At 44.4% G+C, this 24,344-nt stretch overlaps 1 protein-coding gene across 1 annotated transcript; it reads right to left on the reverse strand.

Moving 5' to 3' along the window:
• Nucleotides 1–377: 377 nt before the first annotated feature.
• LOC140728190 (frizzled-5-like) lies at nucleotides 378–10,254 on the reverse strand. Its single transcript, XM_073046544.1, has 2 exons — nucleotides 10,100–10,254; nucleotides 378–9,706 (listed from the first exon to the last, which is right to left on the reverse strand). The coding sequence occupies exon 2, from the start codon at nucleotides 9,477–9,479 to the stop codon at nucleotides 7,728–7,730; it is 1,752 nt and encodes a 583-aa protein (XP_072902645.1). The 5' UTR covers nucleotides 9,480–9,706; nucleotides 10,100–10,254; the 3' UTR covers nucleotides 378–7,727.
• Nucleotides 10,255–24,344: the final 14,090 nt, after the last annotated feature.

Here is a 24,344-nt window from a genome sequence, read left to right on the forward strand (position 1 = left end):
TTCACTGCACTTCCCCGCTCTTCTTCATTATCCACTTGAGTTTAAAACCCACATCCAAATAAGCAGCAACTCCAACCAACTTCCCAGTACTGTGCTCATCACAGCAGTGCAGATTTTGTGTTCTCTATGAAATCAATCCATGACCTTCTACTTTAGAGATGGAAACATCGCCACTCAGCCATGGTGAACACTGATCACGGATAAACACCAGCACTGCAGTCCATATGATGTCACTGTAAAATTTTTTCATATATACCTTCACCACAGGAATGTACAATTCTCATACTGTTATCACTTTCACAGATAAAAGTATGGTGAAGAACTTGTAAAGAGAATAATGAAAAGAGAGGAAAGAAATCACAGGAATATCAATCAAATTTTCATCAACTCCGATTTTATTTTTCCCCTAAAACAAACAAGAACAAAAAATAGAAGACAGAAATGTTTTTCATAAATACCTACTTTGCATTTCTCTTTATAAAATCTTAAGACTTTTGCAAAATATAATACATACAAAGTTTTAAACTATATAAATGATTATGATGGGATGACAGGAAAAGTGGATGTTAATTTGTATCCTCAGTGAAGGAGCTGTGGACATGTTCACCTGCTATGTACAAATTGCAGGTTTGAATTATGAGCCTAGAGATTGTCCAGGTATAAATAGACTTGCAACAAACCCGTATTTAGCTAGGAATACTTAGAATTATTTACATTGGTTATTCAGAATAATTTATATCATTCATGAAGACGTTTCGTGCAATACTGGGTAAGTATTAATGAAACAAAAAAGAGCCATTTAATCTTAAATATATTTTGGAGCATTATTCAAGAAGCATAACAAAGAAATACCTTAGAAAATATTGTAGTTGCTGCAATAAACTCCATTGCCTCAAAACTGATAGGCTGTGGTCCGGATGAATAAAATACAGTGCAACTGAACAATTCAGTGAGTGTCTGTGTAGCTCTGATTGTGTGCCATTGCGCCACGATTTATAAAACACACTATCCAACATATCTTCATTCACTCTGTGGATGCAAGTTGCCTCTAAAACTTTTGAAGGCAGCTTGCATCTGCAAAATAAATAAAGGTGCCTCCAAAAGAAGAAGTTGAGTGACTGAATATATCGTCATATTTGGGGGATAAATATTGGCCTTGTCGTGGGCAGGACTACCCAGCAGAGGATCTTTCACGTCTAGCTAAAGGGGCATTTCATTAACAGCTATTCTAAAGCACAGCATCTCTGTGCAGAACTGTGCTGGATCTTAAATTTTATATTCAAGTCTTGAGACTGGGGTTCTTGAACCCATAATCTTCTACCTTGGGAAGTGCTACCAACTGGCTTCCAGCTATGGAAGGCTTAGAGGGCACTTGCTGTTCTGTGTAAACCAGCAAAGCACACAGACATGCACATAGACACACACTCAGACCATACACAAGTTAAAAGTGGCAAATACACACATGGGACTGAGACAAGGATCACATCAAAAGGGGTACAGATAATGATGTAGCTTTGACATCGAGTTAACTGGCGTGATTGCAGATAAACTTTAGAGATGGGGTCAGAGACAGTTGACCATGTGAAAGACATGGGCTGTGTACTGTAAAAGAAATTAATGAAGGAGCAAATTATTCAGCCCCATTCAGTAAGCTCACAGCTAATTTAGTTTCCCTTAGTGCACCTTTCCTGCAAAACCTCACATGCACTAATTTCCTCAATCTCAAAACATCTATCGATCTGTCTTGGATATCGTCGTTGATGGAGCCTTTCCACGGTCAAGTTAGGTGAAGAATTTCAAAGATCTCACGCCCTATAAATTTGTTCTCACCTCTGCCCCAAGTGAATGACCCTTTCAGTCTGCCAACACTGCCCTGCATTAGTTGGGGAAACACATGGGGTCACAGAGAGAATGTGCAGACTCCCCGGAGGCAACTTGCAAGCTGCATTGAATAGAGCCCTGAAGCTCATGCTACCAAGGAGTATGCCTGACACTTATGCTTCCTGATTGGAGGCATAAAATTCGTATAAAATTTGAGAGCGTCTTGTGACTGAGACTAAAGGTGGAGGTCTGATGAAATGTCAGAAAGATAGGAGCGTAAAGGACATAAAGATAAGGCTGAAGCAGACCACTTTCCCCCTTGTGCCTGATATCCCACTGATTATCTTAAGCAGCTGAGAAGCAATTTCTCCAAATTCTGTTTTAAGTGGTCACAAAAGAGTAGTTGGTGCTTGAGGTTTCACCAATAGCTTTGCAAGACATAGCATAGATCTGTTAGTTTTTCCAATGGGAAACTGGGAATACTGCAAATGCACCTCACACCCCAATAATTTGCCAGAAATTATCTATACACATTGGTCAGCAAACACTGAACCTTTCCACAGTGACACTGCAACAGAGTGGTGCAGCTTGTAGAGCAGCTGGCTCACAACTCCAGAAACCCTGGTCCAGTCCTGACTGCACAGTTTGTACTGAGTGGCTTTTCTCAAGATGCTCTGGGCTTCTTCTCTCTCCCAAAGACTTGAAGGTCAGTGAGTCAACTGGCCACTGCAAATTTCTCCTGGCTTAGTGAGTAGTGGAATCTGGGGTGGGCAGTGGATGCAGATGCAGGGAGAATTAAAAGATTGGATTAATATAGGATTATCTGATGGTCAATGCGGATTTGATGGGCCGAACATTTCCACGTTGCCATTCACTGTGACCATGGCTGACCATCCACAATCAGTACCCAGTTCCTGCCTTCTCACCCATGTTGCTGAGTCTGGGGTCTAATGTATACCACACAGAAGCTGAGGTTCACTACCACCAGTCAGGGTCATCTTAAGCCACAATCCACCTCATCGTGGTCATTTATATCGATTTTATTTCATTCATCAAACTGCCAACTGTGGCACTTAAACTGATCAGGTTCAGAACTCTAACCCAGGATCATGGAGATCTTTTGTTTTGTCCATTCCCACTGCTTTTATACGGACTGATCTGACACCAGCCCTCCTATTCAGGATGTCATGCTGCCTTATGTTTGATTGCTTTTATAAAACAAATCACATAGAACCCAGCTGACCTCTGAGTCAAGGCTGAGGTTCATCGATGGCCATCTTTCTTGGCCAGCTCTCAGGTGCCACATGGTTGAAGGCTTTTGAATGAGGCAGTATCCGGGGTCCCTTCTGACCTCCCAGGTGGAACCCTCAGTTATTCTGAATGAGGAACAGGAGAGAGGGGGGAGCGGGGCAGCTGTGAGGAGGTAGACAGGCAGTAGTTGCATCCTGGCTGGGAGAAAGCTGACTGCAGCTGGGGAGTTTTGTTGAGTGGGGAGTGAGGGAGGGATTTGAGGAGGGAGAGCCTGTGAGATGTCATAAGCAAGTTCATGTGTTGCGCCCAACACTGTGTGTGTCCATTCATCCAAATTCATGCCTGCGCTAAGTTTATGCAGCAGAGCCTGACTTCCATTTGGCTAGGGCATTCTGCAATTCCTCTGGCAAGTCCACATGGTGGCCAGTGTTTACCGCCATCCCAAGATCAAGATTCAAGTTTATTTGTCATGTCTACACTGAAATACACAGTGAACTGTGTCACTTGCATCAACAACCAACACACCTGAGGATGCGCTGGGGGCAGCCCACAAGTGCTGCCACACATTCCGATGCCAACAAAGCTTGGCAGTGCAACACAGAACAAGCAACAAAACACAAATCAAACCCCGTTCCTCCCTTCTACCCGCACACATACACCTCAAAAGCTCCCAAGTGGGCAACTTCCACACCACAAGAGTGGGTGAGAGCCGACCAGCCTCAGCCCAAGAGACTGCCTAAGAGAAAGACTACATTTGGGACCTTATACACCTTTGGGGCTGAGAGGAAAAATGGATCAGCAATGATGAAATAGCAGAGCAGACTCGATGGACTGAATGGCCTAATTCTGCTCCTATACCTTATGTCTAATCTGCCTGTCACATCTCCTACTTAATATCAGACACTATGGCTTATTAGGTGTATGGTGCTTTGGAACAACTGGAGACCACGGAAAAAGCATAAAATGTGCAAACCTTTCCTTCTTTCATGCCGCAGAGCCTTACTGGTAGGACCACTCAACCACCAGATGAACCTCTCCACCTAAATGGGACTTAGACAATTCAATTAACTACTGATCACTGGCACCACGATGATCAACCTTATATAACATCATCAAAATACTTTGCCTTCACCAATCATGGAAACAGATTCTGGGATAACTTAAAAAGTCAGTAGGTTTATAGCCATTCATAACCTCTAAAGGAAATAATCCGAGTAACACACACAAAATACTGGAGGAACTCAGCAGGTCAGGCAGCAGCTATGGAAAGAAACAAAGAGTTAGAGCTTCTGGAAGGTGTCTATTGACCATTGTCTTGATGAAGGAGCTCAACCCAAAATGTGGACTGTTTGATCATCTCTATAGATGCCACCTGACCTGCTGAGTTCCTCCAGCATTTTGTGTGTGTTACTCTGGACTTCCAGCATAATCTCCTATGTTTAAGAAATAATTTGAATTCTTTGAAATGTCTGAAATTCTTTGACAGCCAAGGAAGTCCGTAAGCAGGCTCGCACATTTAGGACATAATAATGACCAGATTATCTGTTTCGATCATGCTGTTCAAAGGGTCAGTCTTGGAATCAATTGCATACATGGAAAGGAACTGCCATCAAAGATAACAAGAACAGAGCGTGAGCAGTGAGATTAAATGGGCTAACACAGGCAGCTTGGGCCAAATGAACTTCTACTGGGTCACTAAATTCAAATATGAGAGTAAGTGAGACAGGAACACGCTCATATAAAACATGCACACTGCAACCACAGTAGTAAAGACTAGAATATGCAAGTTCACAAGGTAAGTTATGGCCTGTTATTTTTCTGGAGACTTTAACTTAAAGGGATATCATCTCTGCTTAGATAAAGCTGTATGCTAGTCTCTGTGTGTATATGTGTGTGTGACTTCTTGAGAGTGTCTCCTTTTTGTTTATCTGGAATCCTTAAAATTGAGCAGGGCAAGACCAGGACTGTGTCTGACATTCATTATTGACATTCTGCAAGAAACTGCATTTACATCATGCCCTTGACATTGTAAGCATGGTATATGCTTTGTGTGCCTCGTTATGCACGGGAAGGAAGCCAAAACACTTGTGGACATATTGGGACTTGTGGTCAAAATGTTGGATTGTAGCAAATGTCTTAAAGACATTGACACACAGTCTCAAAGAGTTCAGGAACCATGCAGGTGAAGATACACCTGTAATGGTGAAAACAAGCAGAGAGTGTTATAGGGCTGGCAGAGGTTGCAGAGATTGGGAGGGGCCATTGGCGGATTGGAGCTCATACAGATGTTTCTGAAGTTTAAGTGAAGAGTCATTGGGAATTGAGTTGGGAAATTGACCCCTCACTGGGAACTCCATTGCCCCCTTCCAGCCAACCATACTGACGAGGTGGAATCTGCAGGATGTTTAGTTGTAAAGGAAACTCACACATCCATTTTGTCTTTGGCTCAAGACCCTTCCAGGCCAATGTGGACCTGTTTCCCCCAACACATCCCAAAGGGATCATTTCATGGGGGACAATATTAGTCCCTGTTCCCTGGAAACAGAAATTGCAATGGGGACTCGTGACCAGAACAGCTTGAATTTCCAGAGTGATATGAAATAAGCTGAAAACAATTGTAACTGCATTTATGCCAGAACAAAAAAAATCATAGAGAACTGGAAGAAAAGTGTAAAATATTTCTGAGGAATCATACATATGAGACTGGGATTAGTGTGATGCTTTTGAAGTTAAATACTGTAGTGTGAAGAAGGATATTGCCTGGGTTCATACTTCATCCAGGATAAATGCTCAGCCCAGCTGTGATTCTGATCACAGCTTAAAAGTGTAGATTTGCACTGTTTGGGTGTACAACATACAGACTTGACTGTCCCATAGAAACGTTCCTCCTAAATTAGTAGGCAGCTAGCAGATCTGACTTCATGTGCTGTGTGTGTGAGATTTGCACATTCTCCCTGTGACCATGTGTATTTCCTCCATGTGCTCCAATTCACCCCCTCATCCCAATAGTAGGCTGACTGACTGCTGCGAATTGCCTTGAGTGGGTGAATCTGGAGGAGCTGATGGAGAAAAGTACGGGGGGGGGGGTGATGCTGGAGGTAGATTTTTTACACATCTAGTATGTGTGTGGAACACGCTGCCAAGGGCTGTGGTAGAGGCAAATAAATTTGCAGCATTTAAAAGACTCTGAGATAGGATGTCCCTTTCCCTCTGACTGATGAATAATTAGATGGGAAATTCAATGAGGTGCCTCCCTGAACTTTTAACCCATGTTGGAAGGTGCCTGCAGCTGCAAGAAACCATTTAGTATTGTCCAAACTAAAAGTGGATTATCATTTTAGCCAACCATATCAGAATTTGAACTGGATTCCCCATGATGGAAAAGATGGAGAGCAGGGAAGGGTGCAAGCTAGTACATCCAATGCCCAGTCTAGCAGGCCTGACCAACCCACGAACAACCTCAGGTAGATCATAAAGATCATTCAGCATTAACACTTAACAAAAGACAAGCGAGAATGCTGGACACCACAGGAACAGCCTGACAGGAGGATACAATTGTCATGATATGCTCTGCTTTTGATCATTGCTTGTTGTTTTTCTTCTTGCTCACCTTTTCATCAGATAATGCGGTCACATTTACAAAGCAAAAACCACCCCAATTAATACCAGCTGCAGTGAAAAGTCTCCTTCCTGCTCCGGTGTCTGGGTTCATTGGCTGTAGTTCACCTGTTGACTGAATTGTGTTTTGTACTTTCCCTGACGCTGGAGCTCACTGGCCCTTTCTCTAGTAAGTGGAGAGCACAATGCCTTCAGACCAGGCTGGCTCGGTTTAGAGTGGGGGTTGGGCCGGAATTTGGCTCTGATCAGCGGGAGCTCGCAATTTCACCTGTTTGAAAGTGAACCATTCAGCTACACCTTAATAACGCCCGCCCCTGCTTCCTTTGTCCCTGGTCTTTCCTCCCGGGACCGTCTGCACTTTAACCATCAGAACTGCCTGCCAGCCCAAACACCGAATGGCCTTTGACCCACTAGTCCCTCCGACGGAGACGGGTCAGACGTTACACCCACCAAATCCCACTGTTTTGTTTTTTTTTTCAACGGGGTCTCCAGACCAGATGACAGCAGGAGAGACCTCCCGCCCAATTAATTTTCTACCAGCATTGAGTCTAATGGTCAGGAACGGCCTGGAGATTTGCATCAGTCTTCCCTTCTACTCAAACACTCTACTCCGGTTAACCAGGACGAGAGGACCCAGGCGCTGGGTCACCTCGTCGCTCGTCGTCCCAGTCTGTTAACAGACACAGGTTGTTAATCAAAGCAATTGGGGGGGGGGGGGCAAATTCTCTTCAAACCAACTCCTTGATAGTGAATTGGGCGTAAATCTGGCGGGTTGTAAACCCGGGTAAAAATTAGTTCCTCCGGGCTGTTTTAATCACCCCAAACTGAAACACAGCCGCGCCGCGGAGATTTAAATAATCGGTTACCAGAGACTGGGAACCGGGTCTCTGAAGATGACAGTTCGGAAACTCAACAAATACAAGCCACAGTGTAAGACTCACCAGATAAACACTTCTTCAGGTAGAAGTACCTCGGGATAAATATATAATATACGCCTATTTATTTACAATATGTATATGCACGCGTGCACCCCAGCATCAAGCGTGCGAGAGCGCCACTTGCTTGTGATAAGCCGCCGAACCGCTGGCTCCGGTCCTGGCCGTCAAGGCTGTGCTTGCCTGAGTGTACATGGAGCCGCTGGTCAGCTTCCTAGGCCAGCAGCATCTGCTTGTGAACCGCCTCCACGACTCCAAGGTCTTGCCGGACCAAATCCAGACGCCGGAGGTGATGCCTACCACCAGACACATGAAGTACTTGAGCATGAAGACGGCGTACTCGGGTCTGGGGTAATCTCTGGCTCCCGGGCAGGGGCAGCTGAGCGCCGTCTCCCAGCTCTCCCGAGAGTGCTGTTCGTAGATGAAGCAAGCCACGACTATGGTGGCCGGGACGGTGTAGAGCACTGTGAAGATCCCTATTCGAATCATAAGCTTCTCCAGTTTGTCGGTTTTGGTGCCCCCCTGCTTGATGACGCTCCGTATCCTGAACAGGGAGACAAACCCGGCCAACAGGAAGGTTGTGCCCGTGAGCAGGTAGACCACCAGAGGAGCCAGGACGAACCCCCGGAGGTTGTCCAAGTTCTGGTTGCCCACGTAGCAGATGCCGGCCACTGGGTCCCCGTCCACCGAACTCAGCGCTAGTACAGCTATGGACTTGACGCTGGGAATCAGCCACGCGGCCAGGTGGAAGTACTGGGAATAGCCCGCTATGGCCTCGTTGCCCCACTTCATGCCCGCGGCGAGAAACCAGGTAAAGGACAGGATGACCCACCAGATGGAGCTGGCCATGCCGAAGAAATAGATGAGCAGGAAGACCACGGTGCAGAGGGCGGGGCCGGTGGTGTCGTATTGGATGTGGTGGTAGTCCTTGTTACATGCCACGTTGGCGTGGCCGGCCACCAGTCGGACGATGTAGCCCATGGACACGAAGAGGTAGCAGGCGGACAGGAAGATGATGGGCCGCTCTGGGTACTTGAACCTCTCCATGTCAATCAGGAAGGTGGACACGGTGGTGAACGTGGAGATGAAGCACAGGACGGACCACAGGCCGATCCACAAGGTTGCGAAAGTCCTCTCGTCCTTGTTGAAGAAGGGCTGGTAACATGGGAAAGCACAGTTGAGCAGCCGACCAGTTCTGATCTTGTTGTAGAGCGGGTGACTCTCTTTGGAGATCGGGATCAAAGGGTCTTTGCAGATACATTTCCCAGGGCAGTCTGCTGATGATGCGGGTTGCTTTCCTGGATATGCCCAGGAGGGTCGGGCGTTTTTGCTACCGCCCAAAACCTTGGGCGCAATGGTGGGCTTTAAGAACGGGGGCGATACAGTGGTCACCTCGGACCTGTTGTAATCCATGCACAGGTTGTCTTGGTCTCCGAGCACGGGGAGCTTGTCGCAGTTCATTCTTTCAGGCCAAGCGAAACCATATTGTCTCATCAGTGGGGAGCAGCCGGATTTGGCTCTTTCGCAGACGGATCTGCAAGGTGGCAATGGTTTCATGTAGTCCGCCAGGCATATGGGAGTGTAGATACTGCACAGGAAGAAGAGGAGGTCCGGGGAGCATTGGATCTCTACCAGAGGCCAGAACTGATGCACCTCGAGCCCCGCTTCGTCTTGGCTGTCGTGGTTGAACTGGTTGGGCATGTAGGTATGGTTATAGCCAATGCCTTTGCACATGGGCACCGTAATCTCTTGGCAGACCATTGCCTTGGAAGCGCAGAGGGTGACCCCCACCAACCCCACGAGACAAACACAGACGCCGACCAGGGCTGAGGGCTCTTGCACGCGACAAGCCATAATATCCAGATTAAAAAACAAGGATCCAGCCGACTTCTGATACCGGCCCTCGAATTCTCTGCCTCCGGAGTTTTACAGCCCCAGTTCCTCCTCTCCCGGCAAAATTAAACAAGGCCACACCTGACCACACTCGGACATGACTGGCGCGATAAGGGGAGAAGGGAGTTCAGGTGAAGTGTGTGTGCCAACATCCGAAGCCGCCGCTCTTGAAAACAAACGAGGAAAATCTTTAAAACAAAAGAAAACAAACTTAATATTTGATCATTCTTCACGTCTTTTCCCTATCCGCATTGCTTTTCTTTTCTGATAAAACTGAATTATAGTTGCAATATGCTTGATGATCAAAGTGTCTAGGACTGCCTCCGTTCTTCGGGTGAAAACGCCAGCCCAACACAAGGAATCGAGAAATTCATGGCTAGTTCAGGTGTAAACTTTCAGAGATGTCCCAGTTTTAGTTCTTCTAATGTTATCACTAGGAAGGTGTGAAATTTCTTGGCGCCAACCCCGTAGTCGAATCTCTGTCCCAAAATACACAACCGCCTCTCTTTCCTCATAAAAACAGAAATCGAAACCCAGGTAAATTCTTCATCTTTCTTCTCCGAACTGCAGTGTGCATTTACCTCATTCGTGCTGTTTTTGTTGTGTTCCCTCTTTGCTCTATCCGAATGTACAGCTCCTTGGACTCCGGTTGCTTAACCGGGAACCAGTGCCTTCCTCTCTCGGTGCCTTTCGCTTCGCTCCACTTACGGCTCCGCTATCAGATTGTTACTTTTTTTTGAAAACACAATGTAGCTAAGGTAAAGCTCAGTCCTCTTCCTGTCAATCTACACTTCTGTGCCAGTGTACGCCAATCGCAGTGCACCTGTCACTGAAACCCCGCCTCCCGTGATCTTTCTGTACCAATCAACAGCCACGAGGAGGACGCTCTGCCCTTCACAATTCGAAGAAATTGAGAGCGTAGCTCCACCTACCGTATGAGGACCAATCACGCGCCTTAGCGCTTCCCGATAGTTCCCGCCCAACTTCCCCATGGACCAATCAAGCACCCAATCAACAAAAAAGACCCACTTACTATTTTATTAAACCAATAAAAAAAGACTAGGTGACTGAGTTCACTGACTGGATGAAAGTATTAACACGTACTGAGTTTTACTATTTTGAAGGAGCTTTTCGCACATTTTGATTTAAGCAAAATTCAAAGTAATTTTAAAGTATTAGCGCACTAAATCTTCCTCGATTGACCCAATTCCCCCTTTAAAGCACCCTTCAATTGCAAAATAACTTCAAAGGGGCAGTGAATGTAATTGGGGTTACTGTCAAAGGGTAAGGGAGAATGTTTACATAAGGTTGGCATTCGTACAGATTTTCAAAGTACGTTGTCTGGAAACATTGAAACTCTAAACCGGGCATCAGTAGTCTGGTTGTGAAATAGAAGTTTGTGCCTTTTCCCTTCCCTTACGGGGCAATTGGTTGTTTAAAGTTATTCTGGTGTTCATTGAATGTTTCACTATGAGCAAAACAAACATCAGCTATCAGCGCATAAATCCTTATCGTAGCCCTCTGAGCAAATTCAGAGCAGCTTTTTGGCGATCTTTGAACCTTTCCGTAAACTGCTCATAAAGTCGACTTATCTCTTTCAGATTAAAATTTCTGGGGGTGGGGTGAAGCGCGGACCTGCTGTAAAAAAGGAAAAGTTATTTAAAACAGGTACACTGCACCTGCAACGCAGTAAAGATTTGAACGCTTAGCTGGGGACGCTCTCTGGGGCAGATAACTGTTTAAAGTCAGCGTTGTCTTCAAGGCGCTTTGCAGGAACATAATCAGGAAGGGTTTGACACTGAATGTGACACGGGGACATGTAACCAAGTATGTGGTTTTAAAGAAAGGTTTAATTTTTTTAATGGTAAAAAGATTAAAAGGAAGATTTTAGAACTGGTCTTTGAATTCTGCCTAGGACCTGTGTATTATTGATAGAATTTCCCTTGATGAGCCAACACAACCCAATGGAACTGGAACTTAAATCGGAATCCCAAGAAACGTACAGAATGGATGAAACAGAGAAGAACTGACTGAGTACTGTATCCGAAAACAATCCATCTGGTCATTTTCACAGTGCCCTTAGTGGGGGAGTTGCAATGCATAAACTGACTATGTTGTAAAGCTCTGACCGTAATGCATTTGAGACTGACCGAGGAGAGGCTGTATTAATGTAAGCCTTTCTCTTTCTTGCTTTCTTTTGAAGGAGGCTGGTGAAGAATGTCACATCTTCATCCCACCCTTCCATTTTTTTTCTTTTCCTGAATAACCACCAGCCTCACCTCTCTGGAAATCGGGATCTGTGAAATTTAATAGAAGGAATATCAACATTGGCTGGTGCTACAAGTTCTGGATACTAATATTTCTACCCTCTGCAGTTCTGTATCTTTGTTCAGCTATTAAATTTAAGCCTATCTATAGTGATCAGGTCATAGTAGAAATACCATACGATATAGATAATTCAATAATCCTAATGGTTCAGCATCTGGCTCACCATGTACATTTTCAACTCAATTGGGCCCCATTTTCCTGCCTCCTTGTACTCATTTGGCCCCAGTTCCCCACACTCCCTTTCAGCTTCCTGGGCCCTGATTCCCATGCTCCCTTTAAAATTACAAAGTTCACTGAAAAATAATTACAGTACTGTGTGACATCCAAAAACAGAGTGAGATACATGTATATGTGTGTTTGGGTAAAATCCAGTAGTTCAGAAAACCTGCTAGTCCGGAACTATCAAAATCCTGAATATGCCAGAATGTAAAACAGTAATTCTTCAGTAAGTCAGTGTAATAAACATAATTCTTCAATGACTGTGAATAATTTTATGCATATAATTTGTGTTATAACTCTATTTCACTGCGTATTTTGCAGGAAGACTAAAGTTGTGAGAGACTTACTGTGCAGCTGTTTTGATAAGCTATCAAGCTAAGCACACAAGTTTTGCCCTGATTCCCAACTTGCTGATAAACACCACCATCTCAGCATTCATTCCAATTTTTACAGCATGTTCTCTTTGCTTATACAGTATGTTTAAGCAAACCATGTGGGCTACCCATGTAACCGCATGGGAGGATGTGACATCTCCATTGTGCTCAGCCATTGCTCAATGCTGCAGTGGGGGTGTAGGATGTCCATTGTGTCAGGTAGGCCATTTCAGCAACCTCAGTGATTCCCAGCAATTTTGCAATGTTTTCAACCAACTGAAGAAGACTAAATAGTAATTTTAAAAAGGCAAAGTGCTTGATTATTGTCTAGTAGCTCTGACATCCACCATCATGATGAGCCTCAGGAAGCTGGTCCATCCTCCCAGCAGCTTGACCACATTGTAATTCTCCTGCCACTGAATGGTGGTCACCATATCCTTAGTCTTATACTCATTTCTGGATTACCTAACAAAGTAAACTGTGTCAGAAACATAATTATTGATTACAGCTCTGTCTCCAATGCCATAATTCCAATCAAACTCGTCTCTGAACTGCTAGATTTAGGACTTGGCGCTGTGCACCCCTTCCTCCCATTTCCAGCAACTGGATCTTTGATTTCCTTACAGGCCACAGTCAGTAAGGACAGGCAACAACACTTCCATCACCATTATCCTCAACAATGGTGCATCTTCAGCCCTTACTTCCTGTACATTCGTGACTGTGTGGTCAGATTCGGCTCCAAACTCAATCTATAAGTTTGCAGGTAACTCCACTGTAATGGGTGAGATTTCAAATAATGATCAATTGGAGTGCAGGAAGGAGATAGAGAGCCTATTGGCGTGTTGTCAAGAAAACAACCTCTTCCTCTATGTCATCAAAATAGAGAAACTGGTCATTGACTTCTGGAGGTGGGGCAGAGTCAATGCCCCTGTCTGTATCAATGGTCCTGAGGTGGAGGTGGTTGAAATATTCAAGTTACTAGGCATAAATATCACCAGCAAGTTGTCCTGGTCCAGCCAAGTAGACACTTATGGCCAAGAAAGCATACCATTCCACTAACTAATAATTCCTCAGAAGACTAAGGAAATTAGGCTTGTCACCAATGAACCTCATTGACTTTTACACTGAATGTATCCTGTCTGGATGCATCACGGCTTGCTAAGGCAACTGCTTTGCCCAAGATCAATGATTGTAGAGCGTTATGAAAGCAGCCCAATCTATAATCATCACCAGCTTCCCCTCCATGGACTCTGTCTACACTTCCTACTGCCTTGGGAATATAGCCAGCTAACTATAGCCCGCTAACTAATAAATGCTCCCAATTTCATGCGGCTCAAGTAGCCTCTAACAGCCAAGTCCAGCTCCTCTCCTTCATGTGTAGCTTAGCTACTAAGTTTTGCAGAACTGTCTCTGCTGACAGGAGAAAGGGTGAAAGTAGGTTTCTGGCTCCTTTAAAAACGACTGAGGGGCCATGTCAGCTGTTGTTGGTAGATCGTCTTGGAGAAAGAAAATTCTGTTCTCAAACCTCCGCTGCCTACTCATGGGGAAGGCTTTTAACATGAATCCCAAGAAAAAATCTAGAGCTGGAGTCCATAAGGCAGTGAGTTTAACACTGCGATGCCACTGGTGCCAAACCGTATCAGTTTCTGCTATTTGTCTGGATTGATCAGGTGCGTGGAGAGGGGGAGTGTGCTGCATGGGCAACAGCTTGCACTTCATATCATAATGCCCTTGCCCTGCGTACTGACTTTATAGACAGCCAGGGTGAAATATTCATGGTCAATCCCGACCAACAAAGGGACTCTGACCTGAATCGATTTTATCCTCTCCACATACCCAACAACTCTTTGCTTGATTTCCATCCCACCAGGCTCTGCATTCAGCAGCTCGTCCTACAACATTTCCTCCACATCCAGCATGAGTCCATCCCCAAACACACTGTCCCCTTTCCTCCTCTCTCAGCAGTCTGATGCCACCATCGGCACCCCTTTCCATCCCATGGCACCTTCCCATGTGAATGCAGGAGATGCATTTTTATTTCCTCTGACCTGCAATCTCGGATCCCAGTACTTTTCCCAGGTGAAACACTGATCTAGGCATATTTCTTTCAGTTTTATATATAACCTTTTCTACAAGAGAAGCAATCTTCTCTTTGGGAGGTTCAGTTTGCAAAACACATTAATTTCACAACAGTACACACACAAAATGATGGAGAAACTCAGCAGGTCAGGCAGCATTAATGGAGGGGAATAAACAGTCGATGTTTTGGGCTGAGACCCTTCATCCCCAACCCCCCATAGATGCTGAGTTCTTCCAGCATTTTGCATGTGTCATTCAAGATTTCCAGCATCTGTATTCTCTCTAATGTTTACATTCAGTTCACAACTTTAAATGCTAGCTTTTGCACATCTATCATGCAAGTTCTTGATCAGACCGCACTTGGCGTATTGTGAGCAGTTTTGACCCCCTTATCTAAGAAAACTGGCGTTGGAGAGGGTCCCAAGGAGGTGCGTGAGAATTATTCCGGGAATGAAAAGGTTAATGTATGAGGAGCGTTTGATGGGTCTGGGCATGTACCCGCTGAGGTTGAGAAGAATGAGGAGGGACCTCATTAAAACCTAGACAAAGGACAGAGTGCACGAGGAGAGGATGTTTCCTATAGGGGGTGATTCTAGGACCAGAGGACACAGATGCAAAATAGAGGGATGTTGACTTAGAACAGAGATGAGAAGGAATTTCTTTAGCCATAGGGTGGTGAATCTGTGGAAATGATTGTATGGACATCTGTGGGGGCTGAGTCATTGATTATATTTAAAGCAGAGTTTGATAGGTTCTTGTTTAGTCAGAGCATCTAAGGTTACAGGGAGAAGGCAGGTGAATGGGGTGGAGAGGGATAATGAATCAGCATTGATGGAATGGTGGAACAGACACGATGGGCTGAGTGGCCTAATTCTGCTCCTCTGTCTTATATATATGTATGAGAGAAACAGAGAGAGAGAGAAAGATCCAGATAATGACATGAGGATAATTACCTTTCACGCAGGGACGTCACAGACTTCCTGTGACCATCATCTGGCTAAACAATTTCAGGTGCTAATATCTTTACCATTTCCTTTAGATGAGTTGTTCGATTTTCTTTTTACTTATTCCATTACCATGTCCGTTATTGTATCATTATTCCTTCAATCATGGTGGACACATTCCCTCCAGGGCTGCTGCTTCATCTACAAAGCATTTCCTGCTTTATCCAACCACAGACAAGAGAAAATCCACTGGAAATCCAAGCAACACACGCACACACAAAATGCTGAAGGAACACAGCAGATCAGGCAGCATCTATGGAGAAGAGTACAGTTGACATTTTGGGCCGAGACCCTTCATCAGGACTGGAAAAATAGATGAGGAGTCAGAGTAAGAAGGTGGGGGAGGGGAGGAAGAAGCACAGGGTGAAAGGTGAAACTGGAAGGGGGAGGGGTGAAGAGAAGAGCTGGAAAGAGAGACAGATTCTCCCTGAAGAAAGGAAGATCTGTTAGGAGAGGAGAGAAGGGTATGGAAGAAAGGGAAGGGGGAGGAGCACAAGAGGGAGGTGATGGGCAGGTAAGGAGATAAGATGAGAGCGGGAGATGGAAATGGGGAATGTGAAGGAGAGGGGTCAACTATTAACCATAATAGAATCAATGAAAGACTGCCTAACTAAGGTGTCAACCGGAGTGCAGAAAACCACAAACTGCAAAATACAAGAGTGAGAAATAATATTACTGACTAAAAAAGTAATAAATATCAAGAACATGAGATAAAGAGAACTTGAAGGTGAGTCTATTGGTTATGGGAACATTTCAACAATGGGGCTAGTGAAGTTGGGTGAAGTTGTGTGAAGTTATCCACTTTGGTTCAAGAGCCTGATGGTTGAGGGGTAGTAACTGTTCCTGAACCTGGTGGTGTGAGTCCTGAGGCTCCTTTACCTTCTTCCTGATGAGAGCAGTGAGACAAGAGCATGGCCTAGGTAGTGGGGACCCTGATGATGGATGAGTTTCACGCAGATGTTCTCAGTGGTTGAGAGGGCTTTACCAGTGATGAACTGGGCCATATCCATTACTTTTTGTGGGATTTTCCATTCCAGGACATTGGTGTTCCTAAACCAGGTTGTGATGCTGTTAGACAATATACTTTCCACTACACATCTGTAGAAGTTTGACAAAGTTTTAGATGTCATGCTGAATCTTCACAAATTCCTAAGGAAGTAGAAGTGCTGCCGTGCTTTCTTCGTAATTGAACATATATGCTGGACCCAGAACACGATCATGGACCTCCAGTTTCTCCTCCTGAAGCCAACAATCAGCTCTTTGGTCTTGCTGACATTGAGTGAGAGGTTGTTGTTGTGGTACCACTCAGGCAGATTTTCAATCTCCCTCCTATATGCAGATTCATCATCAGCTTTGATTTAAACTATGGCAGTTGTGTCATCAGCAAACTTGAATTGGAGCTGTACTTAGCCACATAGTCATAAGTGTAAAGTGAGTAGAGCAGGGGACTAAGCACACAATCTTGTGGTGCACCTGTGCTGATGGAGATCGTGGAGGTGATGTTGTTGCCGATCCAAATTGACTGAGGTCTGCAAGTGAGGAAATCGAGGATCCAATTGCACAAGGTGGTATTGAGGCCGAGGTCTTGAAGAATAATGATTAGTTTTGAGGGGATAACAGTATTGAATGCTGAACTATAGTTAATAGGGAGCATCCTGATGTCAGCATCTTTGCTGACATGATGTTTCAGGGTTGAGTAAAGAGCCAATGAGATAAGATTGGCTGTGGACCTGTTGCTCCAGTAGGCAAATTGGAGAGGATCCAAGTCACTTCTCAGGCAGGAGCTGATATGTTTCATCACCAGCCTCTCAAAGCACTTCATCACTGTAAATGCTACAGGATGTTAGTCATTGAGGCAGGTTACCACATTCTTCTTAGCATTCCCTCTCTATTCCTCCCTCTTTAGAGTCATATAGCACAGACACATGCTCTTCACCCCACTGAGCCAGTGCTGAAATCAGCCACTCATTTACACTGATACTACCCTAACCCCATTTTTCATTCTCCCCACATTCTCATCAGGCCCTCACAGATTCTACCACTTGGCTACACATGAGGGCCAATTAACCTGCATGCCTCTGGAATGGGGGAGGAAACCCATGTGGAGAAAATGCAATCTCCACACACACAACGCCTGAGGTCAGGATTGAACCTGGCTCTCTAGCTCTGTAAGGCAACAGCTCTACTAGCAAAGTGCTGCTACTTCTCACCCGCAAATTTTACTTTTAGTGTTATTTTTAGTCACTCATCTTACTGTTGACTCCCTTGGCAATGGATATCAATGTTTATCTGTTTATTCTTCGCACAACGTGAAGTAGTTTCTATGTCGGAGTTGTTGGCTCAATTCAGGCTGCTGTTAAAAAAAATGTCCCCAGCAACAATATGCATTATTATTCAAGATTTGCTGTCCTGTTGATTTATTTGCTGCTGAAAATGTTTTACTAAGCATAGTACAGTGTACATTCAACTGCATTAATAATGCTACAAGTATCTACAGATTGGTTTATTCACCTTAGTAGCCGCAAATTTCTTTCCCCTTCAAACCTCACATCTTGACACTGATGGGATGTTCTGTGGAGTGGTTCTGTTGGAACCTTCCCGTTCTCTAGTCAAGGCACAGAAGGCTATGAACCACAAGTTGGTAAATGTGACTAGTGTAAAAGACCGAGAGTTAGCATGAACATGATAAGCCGAAGGGCCTGTTACTCTGCTGTACGATTCTATGACCATTATCATGGTCTTGACAGTGTGTGAAATCAGGCTATGTGAAACCTTCTTACAGCACAGTCCAACTCCATTCTGTCTGCACTGGTCATTCACCTACTTTCCCAAGTAGGTTTGGTAAACGTGGAGAGGTTGATGATGAGAAGTGGGTATCGCTGTTAATTTCGTTTTCTTCATCCTAGAAAACAATGACTTTTATTCGTACATCTTCGTTTTCAACCAGGTCATTTCAACACTTTGTAGTAAATTTGTGTATGGGAAATATCCAAAAATAGCAATGGGATAATTGCCAAATTAAATGTTTTTTGCACAAATGAGTGAGGAATGTTGGTCAGTATTGTGGAAGACCCCTGTTTTTTATCAGAACAATATCATGGGATGATGAGGCCACTCTCAGGTTAGAGGAACAACACCATATATTCCGTCTGGATAGCCTCCAACCTGCAGCACGAACATCAATTTCTCTATCTTTTGGTAATTTCTCCCCCATCCCATTCTCTCTTTATCCATTCCCCATTCTGGCTCCCCTCTTACCCCTTCTTTGCTGTTCAGCTGCCCATCACCTCCCTCAAGTGCCCTTCCTCCTTCCCTTTCTTGCATGGTCCTCTCTCTTCTCCAATCGGATTCATTCTTTTTCAGCCCTTTACCTCTTTCACCTATCACCCCCCAGTTTCTGACACCATCCGTCCTCCCCCAGCCACCTACCTTCTCCCTCACCTGGTCTCAACTATCACCTGTCAGCTTGTCCTCCTTCCCCTCCCCCACTTTCTTACTCTGGCTTCTCCCCGCCCCCCCCTCCCCGCACCTCCCTTCCTCTCCAGACCGGATGAAGCGTATCGGCCCGAAACATGACTGTTCGTGCCTCACCATTGATGCTGCCTGACATGCTGAATTCCTCTAGCATTTTGTAGTTGTTGCTCTGAATCTCTTCTCTATACCATGGGGTTGTTTATTTCCACGTGGAGAAGCAGATGAGGCATGAAAGGTGGCAGCTTTGAAAGTGGAGAGACCTTTCACCTCTAGACTGGAAGCATCAACCTAGACTTGGTGCTTGATTCTTTTGGTTGGATTCGGCCATCTAATTCAGCCAGAAATGAGAGTGCTGCCCACAAAGGTCCATTTGGCCCAACAACTTGTCGAAATGCTTCAAATTAAGTAGGGAAGGTGTTAACTATGATTGAGGGATGACTTGGATTCAAAGGATCAATGTTGAGCATCTGGGAATGTGCATTCTGCCAGAACCAGACATCGACAAAACATTCAGTTTGTTAGTGAAGCCAACTCTGCTGAGGGGTCCTGGGATGGGTCGTAACCTCAGGGGCAATTCTTGACTTCCCCTAATTTGTAACACATCTTTATCAAGAGTAATTTGCATAATATTTCACACAAAACAATTGGCTGAGTCTTATCAAAGATCAACCGTATTCACAATATATATTTACATGTATTAAGAATTTGCTGTGGTACGTTGTCTGCATATGTAACAAAAATAAACGACATTCAACATTAATAAAGAATTATATAAAATTATATAACACAAGGAAAGGGAGAGAGTGGAAAAAAGGGAGCAATATCAAAACCCATCAGGCTTGACTTAACAGCACTGCAGTCTCAATAGATTTAGGAAACATACATCAAATAAACAGCCTTGCTAATATAACATACTCCACGTGTATTTACTCTGCCCTGAAGAGGTCAGAGTGTTTCTCAGAAGGGTTTCTATGGCTTCAGAAAATATGATTCATCACCTAAAATAATTTGCTTTCAGAGGGAACCGGATATGAAACAATAAGTGGATACTGAGACAACCTGGCAACAGAGAGCGAGAGAGAGCAGGAGTTCCTCAATGTTCACCATTGCTAAGAACATCACATTTAACCCTTTCAGCAGACATTCAGGGTTGTTTTGACAGAGTTATTGTGAGACACAGCACAGAAGCAGTTCCCCTGAGTTTACACTGGCTATCGATAATGCTGACTCTACACTAATCCCATCATTTTATATTCTCCTACATTCTCAGTTATTCGCTCCAGATTCTACCAATCACCAACACTAGGGGAAATTCACAGTGACTAATTAAACTACCAATCTGCACATCTTTGGGATGTGGAAGGAAACCAGAGCAAATGGAGAAACCCAAGCAGACACAGGGAACATGTGCAAACTCCACATCAGAGGTCAGGATTGATCCTGGGTCTCCGGCGCCGTGAGGCAGCGGCTGTACCAGCTACGCCACTGTTCTGCCCACGGAACTATTGCTGACTTCTTGTTTTAACCTTTTCACAGTTAGGTTACTGCAGGACTTCCTAGGATCAGAATCAGAATCAGGTTTATTATCACTGACAAATGTCGTGAAATTTGTTGTTTTGTGGCACCAGTACAGTGAAAGACATAAAGAAATACTGTAAGTTAATTAAATATATATTTAAAAAGTAGTCTCTTAAAAGCCTCTAATGTATTTCCCTTGACCATCATACCAGACACTGCATTCCAGGAATCCATGACTCTCTTGAGTAAAAAAACTTACTCCTCATATCCTCCTCAAACCTGCCCCCTTTCACCGTCAATTCATGCCCTCAGGTATTAGACATTTCAACCCTAAGTAACAGATACTTCCTGTCTACTCTATCTCATAATCTTATAAATTTCTATCAGATCTCTCCTCAGTCTCCGTCGCTCCGGAGAAAAGAAACCACATTTATCCAGCCTCTCATGATAGCACATGCCCTCTAAACCAGGCAGCATCCTGGTAAACCTCTTCTGCACCCTCTCCAGAGCCTCAAATTCCTTCCTGTAGTGGGGTGACCAGAAGTGTACAAAATACACCTGATGTGGCCTAACCAGAGTCTTATAAAGTTACAACGTAACCTCTTGAATTTTGAACTCAGCCTCAACTAATAAAAGCAAATATTCCATAAACTGTCTTAACCACCCTACCAACCTCTGTAGCCACTTTCATGGAGCTGTGAACTTGGACCGCAAGATCTTTCTGCACCACAACACTGTTAAGGATCTTGCTCTACCAAGGTGCAACACCTCACATTTATCTGGGTTAAACTCCATCTGCCATTTCTCAGCCCATATCTGCAACTGATCTATATCATGCTGTACAGTACTCTTTCCCAGTCTTCAATCTTGATATGATCCGCAGATTTACTAACCCACCCATCTACATTTTCATCCAGGTCATTGATATACATCACAAGCAGCAGAGGTCCCAGCACAGATCCCTGTGGAACACCACTAATTACAGACCTCCATCTCAAATAAGCTCCATCAACCACCAGCCTCTGTTTCCTATGTGTGTGCAAACCAGTTCTGAATCCAAACAGCCAATTTGCCGTGGACCCCATGCATCTTAATCTTCTGGATTAGCCTCCCATTGTCAAATGTCTTACTAAAGTCCATGTAAACAAAATCCACTGCCCTACCCTCATCAATCTCTCTCAACACCTCGTCAAAAAACTCAAAACAAACTAGTAAGGCACAACCTGCCACACACAAAGCCATTCTGACTCTGCCTAATTAGGCCTTGGGTTTCCAAATGTTCATATATCCTATCCTTAAGAATTTTCTCCAGCGATTTCCCAACAACTGACGGAAGACTCAATGGTCTACAGTTCCCAGGATTTTCCCTTTTCCCTTCTTAAATAGAGAAACAACGTTAGCCACTCACCAGTCCTCTGGGACCTCACCTGTGGCTAGAGAGGACACAAAGATCCTGGTTAAGGGCCCAGCAATCTCGTCTCTTGCCTCCTTCAATAATCTGGGGTAAATTCCATCAGGCCTTGGGGATTTATCCACCTTAATACTCATTAGGAGGCCCAGCACTTCCTACTCCTTGTCCTCTAAATGCCCTAATATACTTATACTCTCAGCACAGATCCCCTGATCTCCATATCCTTTTCCTTGGTAAATACTGAAGCAAAGTACTCACCAAGATACCCCATTCACATTCTCCGCATCTAAGCAAATGTTCCCCTCTTTATCCTTGAGTGGTCCCACCCTCTCCCTAGTTATCCTCTTGCTCGTGATGTATGTACAGAATGACTTGGGATTCACCTTAATCCTACTTGCCAAGGATGTTACATGGCCCCTCTTGATTCATAATTCCCTCCTTTAGTTCTTTCCTGGCTTCTCTAAACTCCTCATGTGCTCTGTTTGATCCCGACTTCTGAAGCTTTACTTACTTTTTCTTCTTGACTAAATTCATCACCTCTCGACATCCAAGGTTTTCTTACCTTTCCATCCCAGGACTCCCTTCTAACAGGAACATGCCGTTCCTGTACTCCATGCAGTTCATCTTTAAACTCTGGACTTGCTAAAAGAAAGGTGTTCCCAATTAACATTTCTTAGTTCCCGCCTAATGCCCTTGAAATTTGCCCTAATCCATTTAAAAACTCTCCCACAGAGACGATACCTATCCTAAAAGTTAGAGCTGTGGCCACTGATCCCTAACTGTTCACCCACTGAAAGGTCAGTCACCTGGCCAGGCTCATTACCCAACACCAGGTCCAGTATGACCCCACCTTTCATCGGACAATCCACATATTGATTTAAGAAACCTTCCTGGACACACTTAACAAATTCTACCCCATCTAAACCCCTTTCTCTAAGAAGTTCCCAGTTTATATAGGGAAATTGAAATTCCCCATGGCAACAGCACTATTATTTTTATCCATTTCCTCAATCCAATTACCGTACATATCTGTTCCTTAATGTTCCCGTGACTATTAGGTGGTCTGTAGAACAATCCTATCAGTGTGAGTGCACCCTTCCTATTCCTGAGTTCCACCAAATGGACTCAGTGTCTGACCCCTATTATGTCTCCCCTGAGTGCAGCTGTGATATTGTCCCTGATTAGTAGTGCTACACCTCCCCTCCCCCACTCTTGCTCTTCTATCTTTTCTTAAACTTCAAAAACTTGGGATATTAATCACACATTCCTGCCCCCAGGTTTAAAGTGAGAGAAGAGAGATCTAAAAGGAATCCAGAGGGTGGTCTGTAACTGGGTTGGCTGAGGCAGGTACATTAATATTTAAAAAGTACTTGGACAGGTAAATGGATAGGAAAGGTTCAGAGGGATATGGACAGGTAAATGGATAGGAAAGATTTAGAGGGATATGGACAAGTATATTGATAGGAATGGTTTAGAGGGATATGGGCCACACATGGGAAAATGGGACTAGCTTATATGTGCTGTTTGGGCTGAAGGGTTCACCTCCTTGTTGCGTGCCTCTATCACTCTCTGACTCCTTGAAAGAGGTATCTAACGCCAGAAGGCTTAGGTTTAAGGTGAGGACCAAGAGGTTTAGATTGGATCTGAGGAAGTGATTTTTTTCACTCAGAGGGTGGTTACAATCTGGAAGGTATTGACTGGGTGGATCCAGGTGTTATTACAAAATTTAAAAGGTATCTCATAAATCACTCGAATCACAAACAATCTGCCGGATGAACTTAGCTGTACAAGTAGAATCTGTGGGTGAAAACAGTTCTTTCCCCAAACCACCCCCACCTCACAAATGCACCCTTACCTGCTGGGTTCCTGCTGTAGATAGTACATTGCTTCATTTGTACTCCCTCGTATCCATTGGAATCACCGAGATCTGGTTGGGTTTGTATTGTGAACCACGGACCAAATACTGGTAAATTGGATAGTATAGATTCTTGATGGTTGGCACAAACATTGTGGGCTAAAGGGCCTATTTCTGGGTTGTGTGACTCTACAAGTTCTTCTCTTATTTGGCAAATTCAAGTTTGATGCATCATTTCTTTTCTGAATGTCACACAGGTAAATTCTATGACGCCAAGGCAAATTTAAGCTAACTTCTGAGATGGTATGCACTGCTGGTTTTAAAATCAGCCTGATGTCGGGTTCCACTGAGAAAGAGCAGGGTGGGTGGGGTGTGGGACGGTGTTCTCCCTGTCTCCTCATTTCCAAACCAACATTACACATTTAGTGTTAGATTAACAAATTATCTAACCATTTTCCCATTTCTACGCTCACTGTTGTAACGAAGAAAACACAGGAGCTCTGCTCAAACTGATGCCGTGTTTTCCTACATTAAAATAGTGAACGGAGAGAGTATTTTACCGCT

This window comes from Hemitrygon akajei, chromosome 5 (assembly GCF_048418815.1).
Source record: "Hemitrygon akajei chromosome 5, sHemAka1.3, whole genome shotgun sequence".
Lineage (NCBI taxonomy): Eukaryota > Metazoa > Chordata > Chondrichthyes > Myliobatiformes > Dasyatidae > Hemitrygon > Hemitrygon akajei.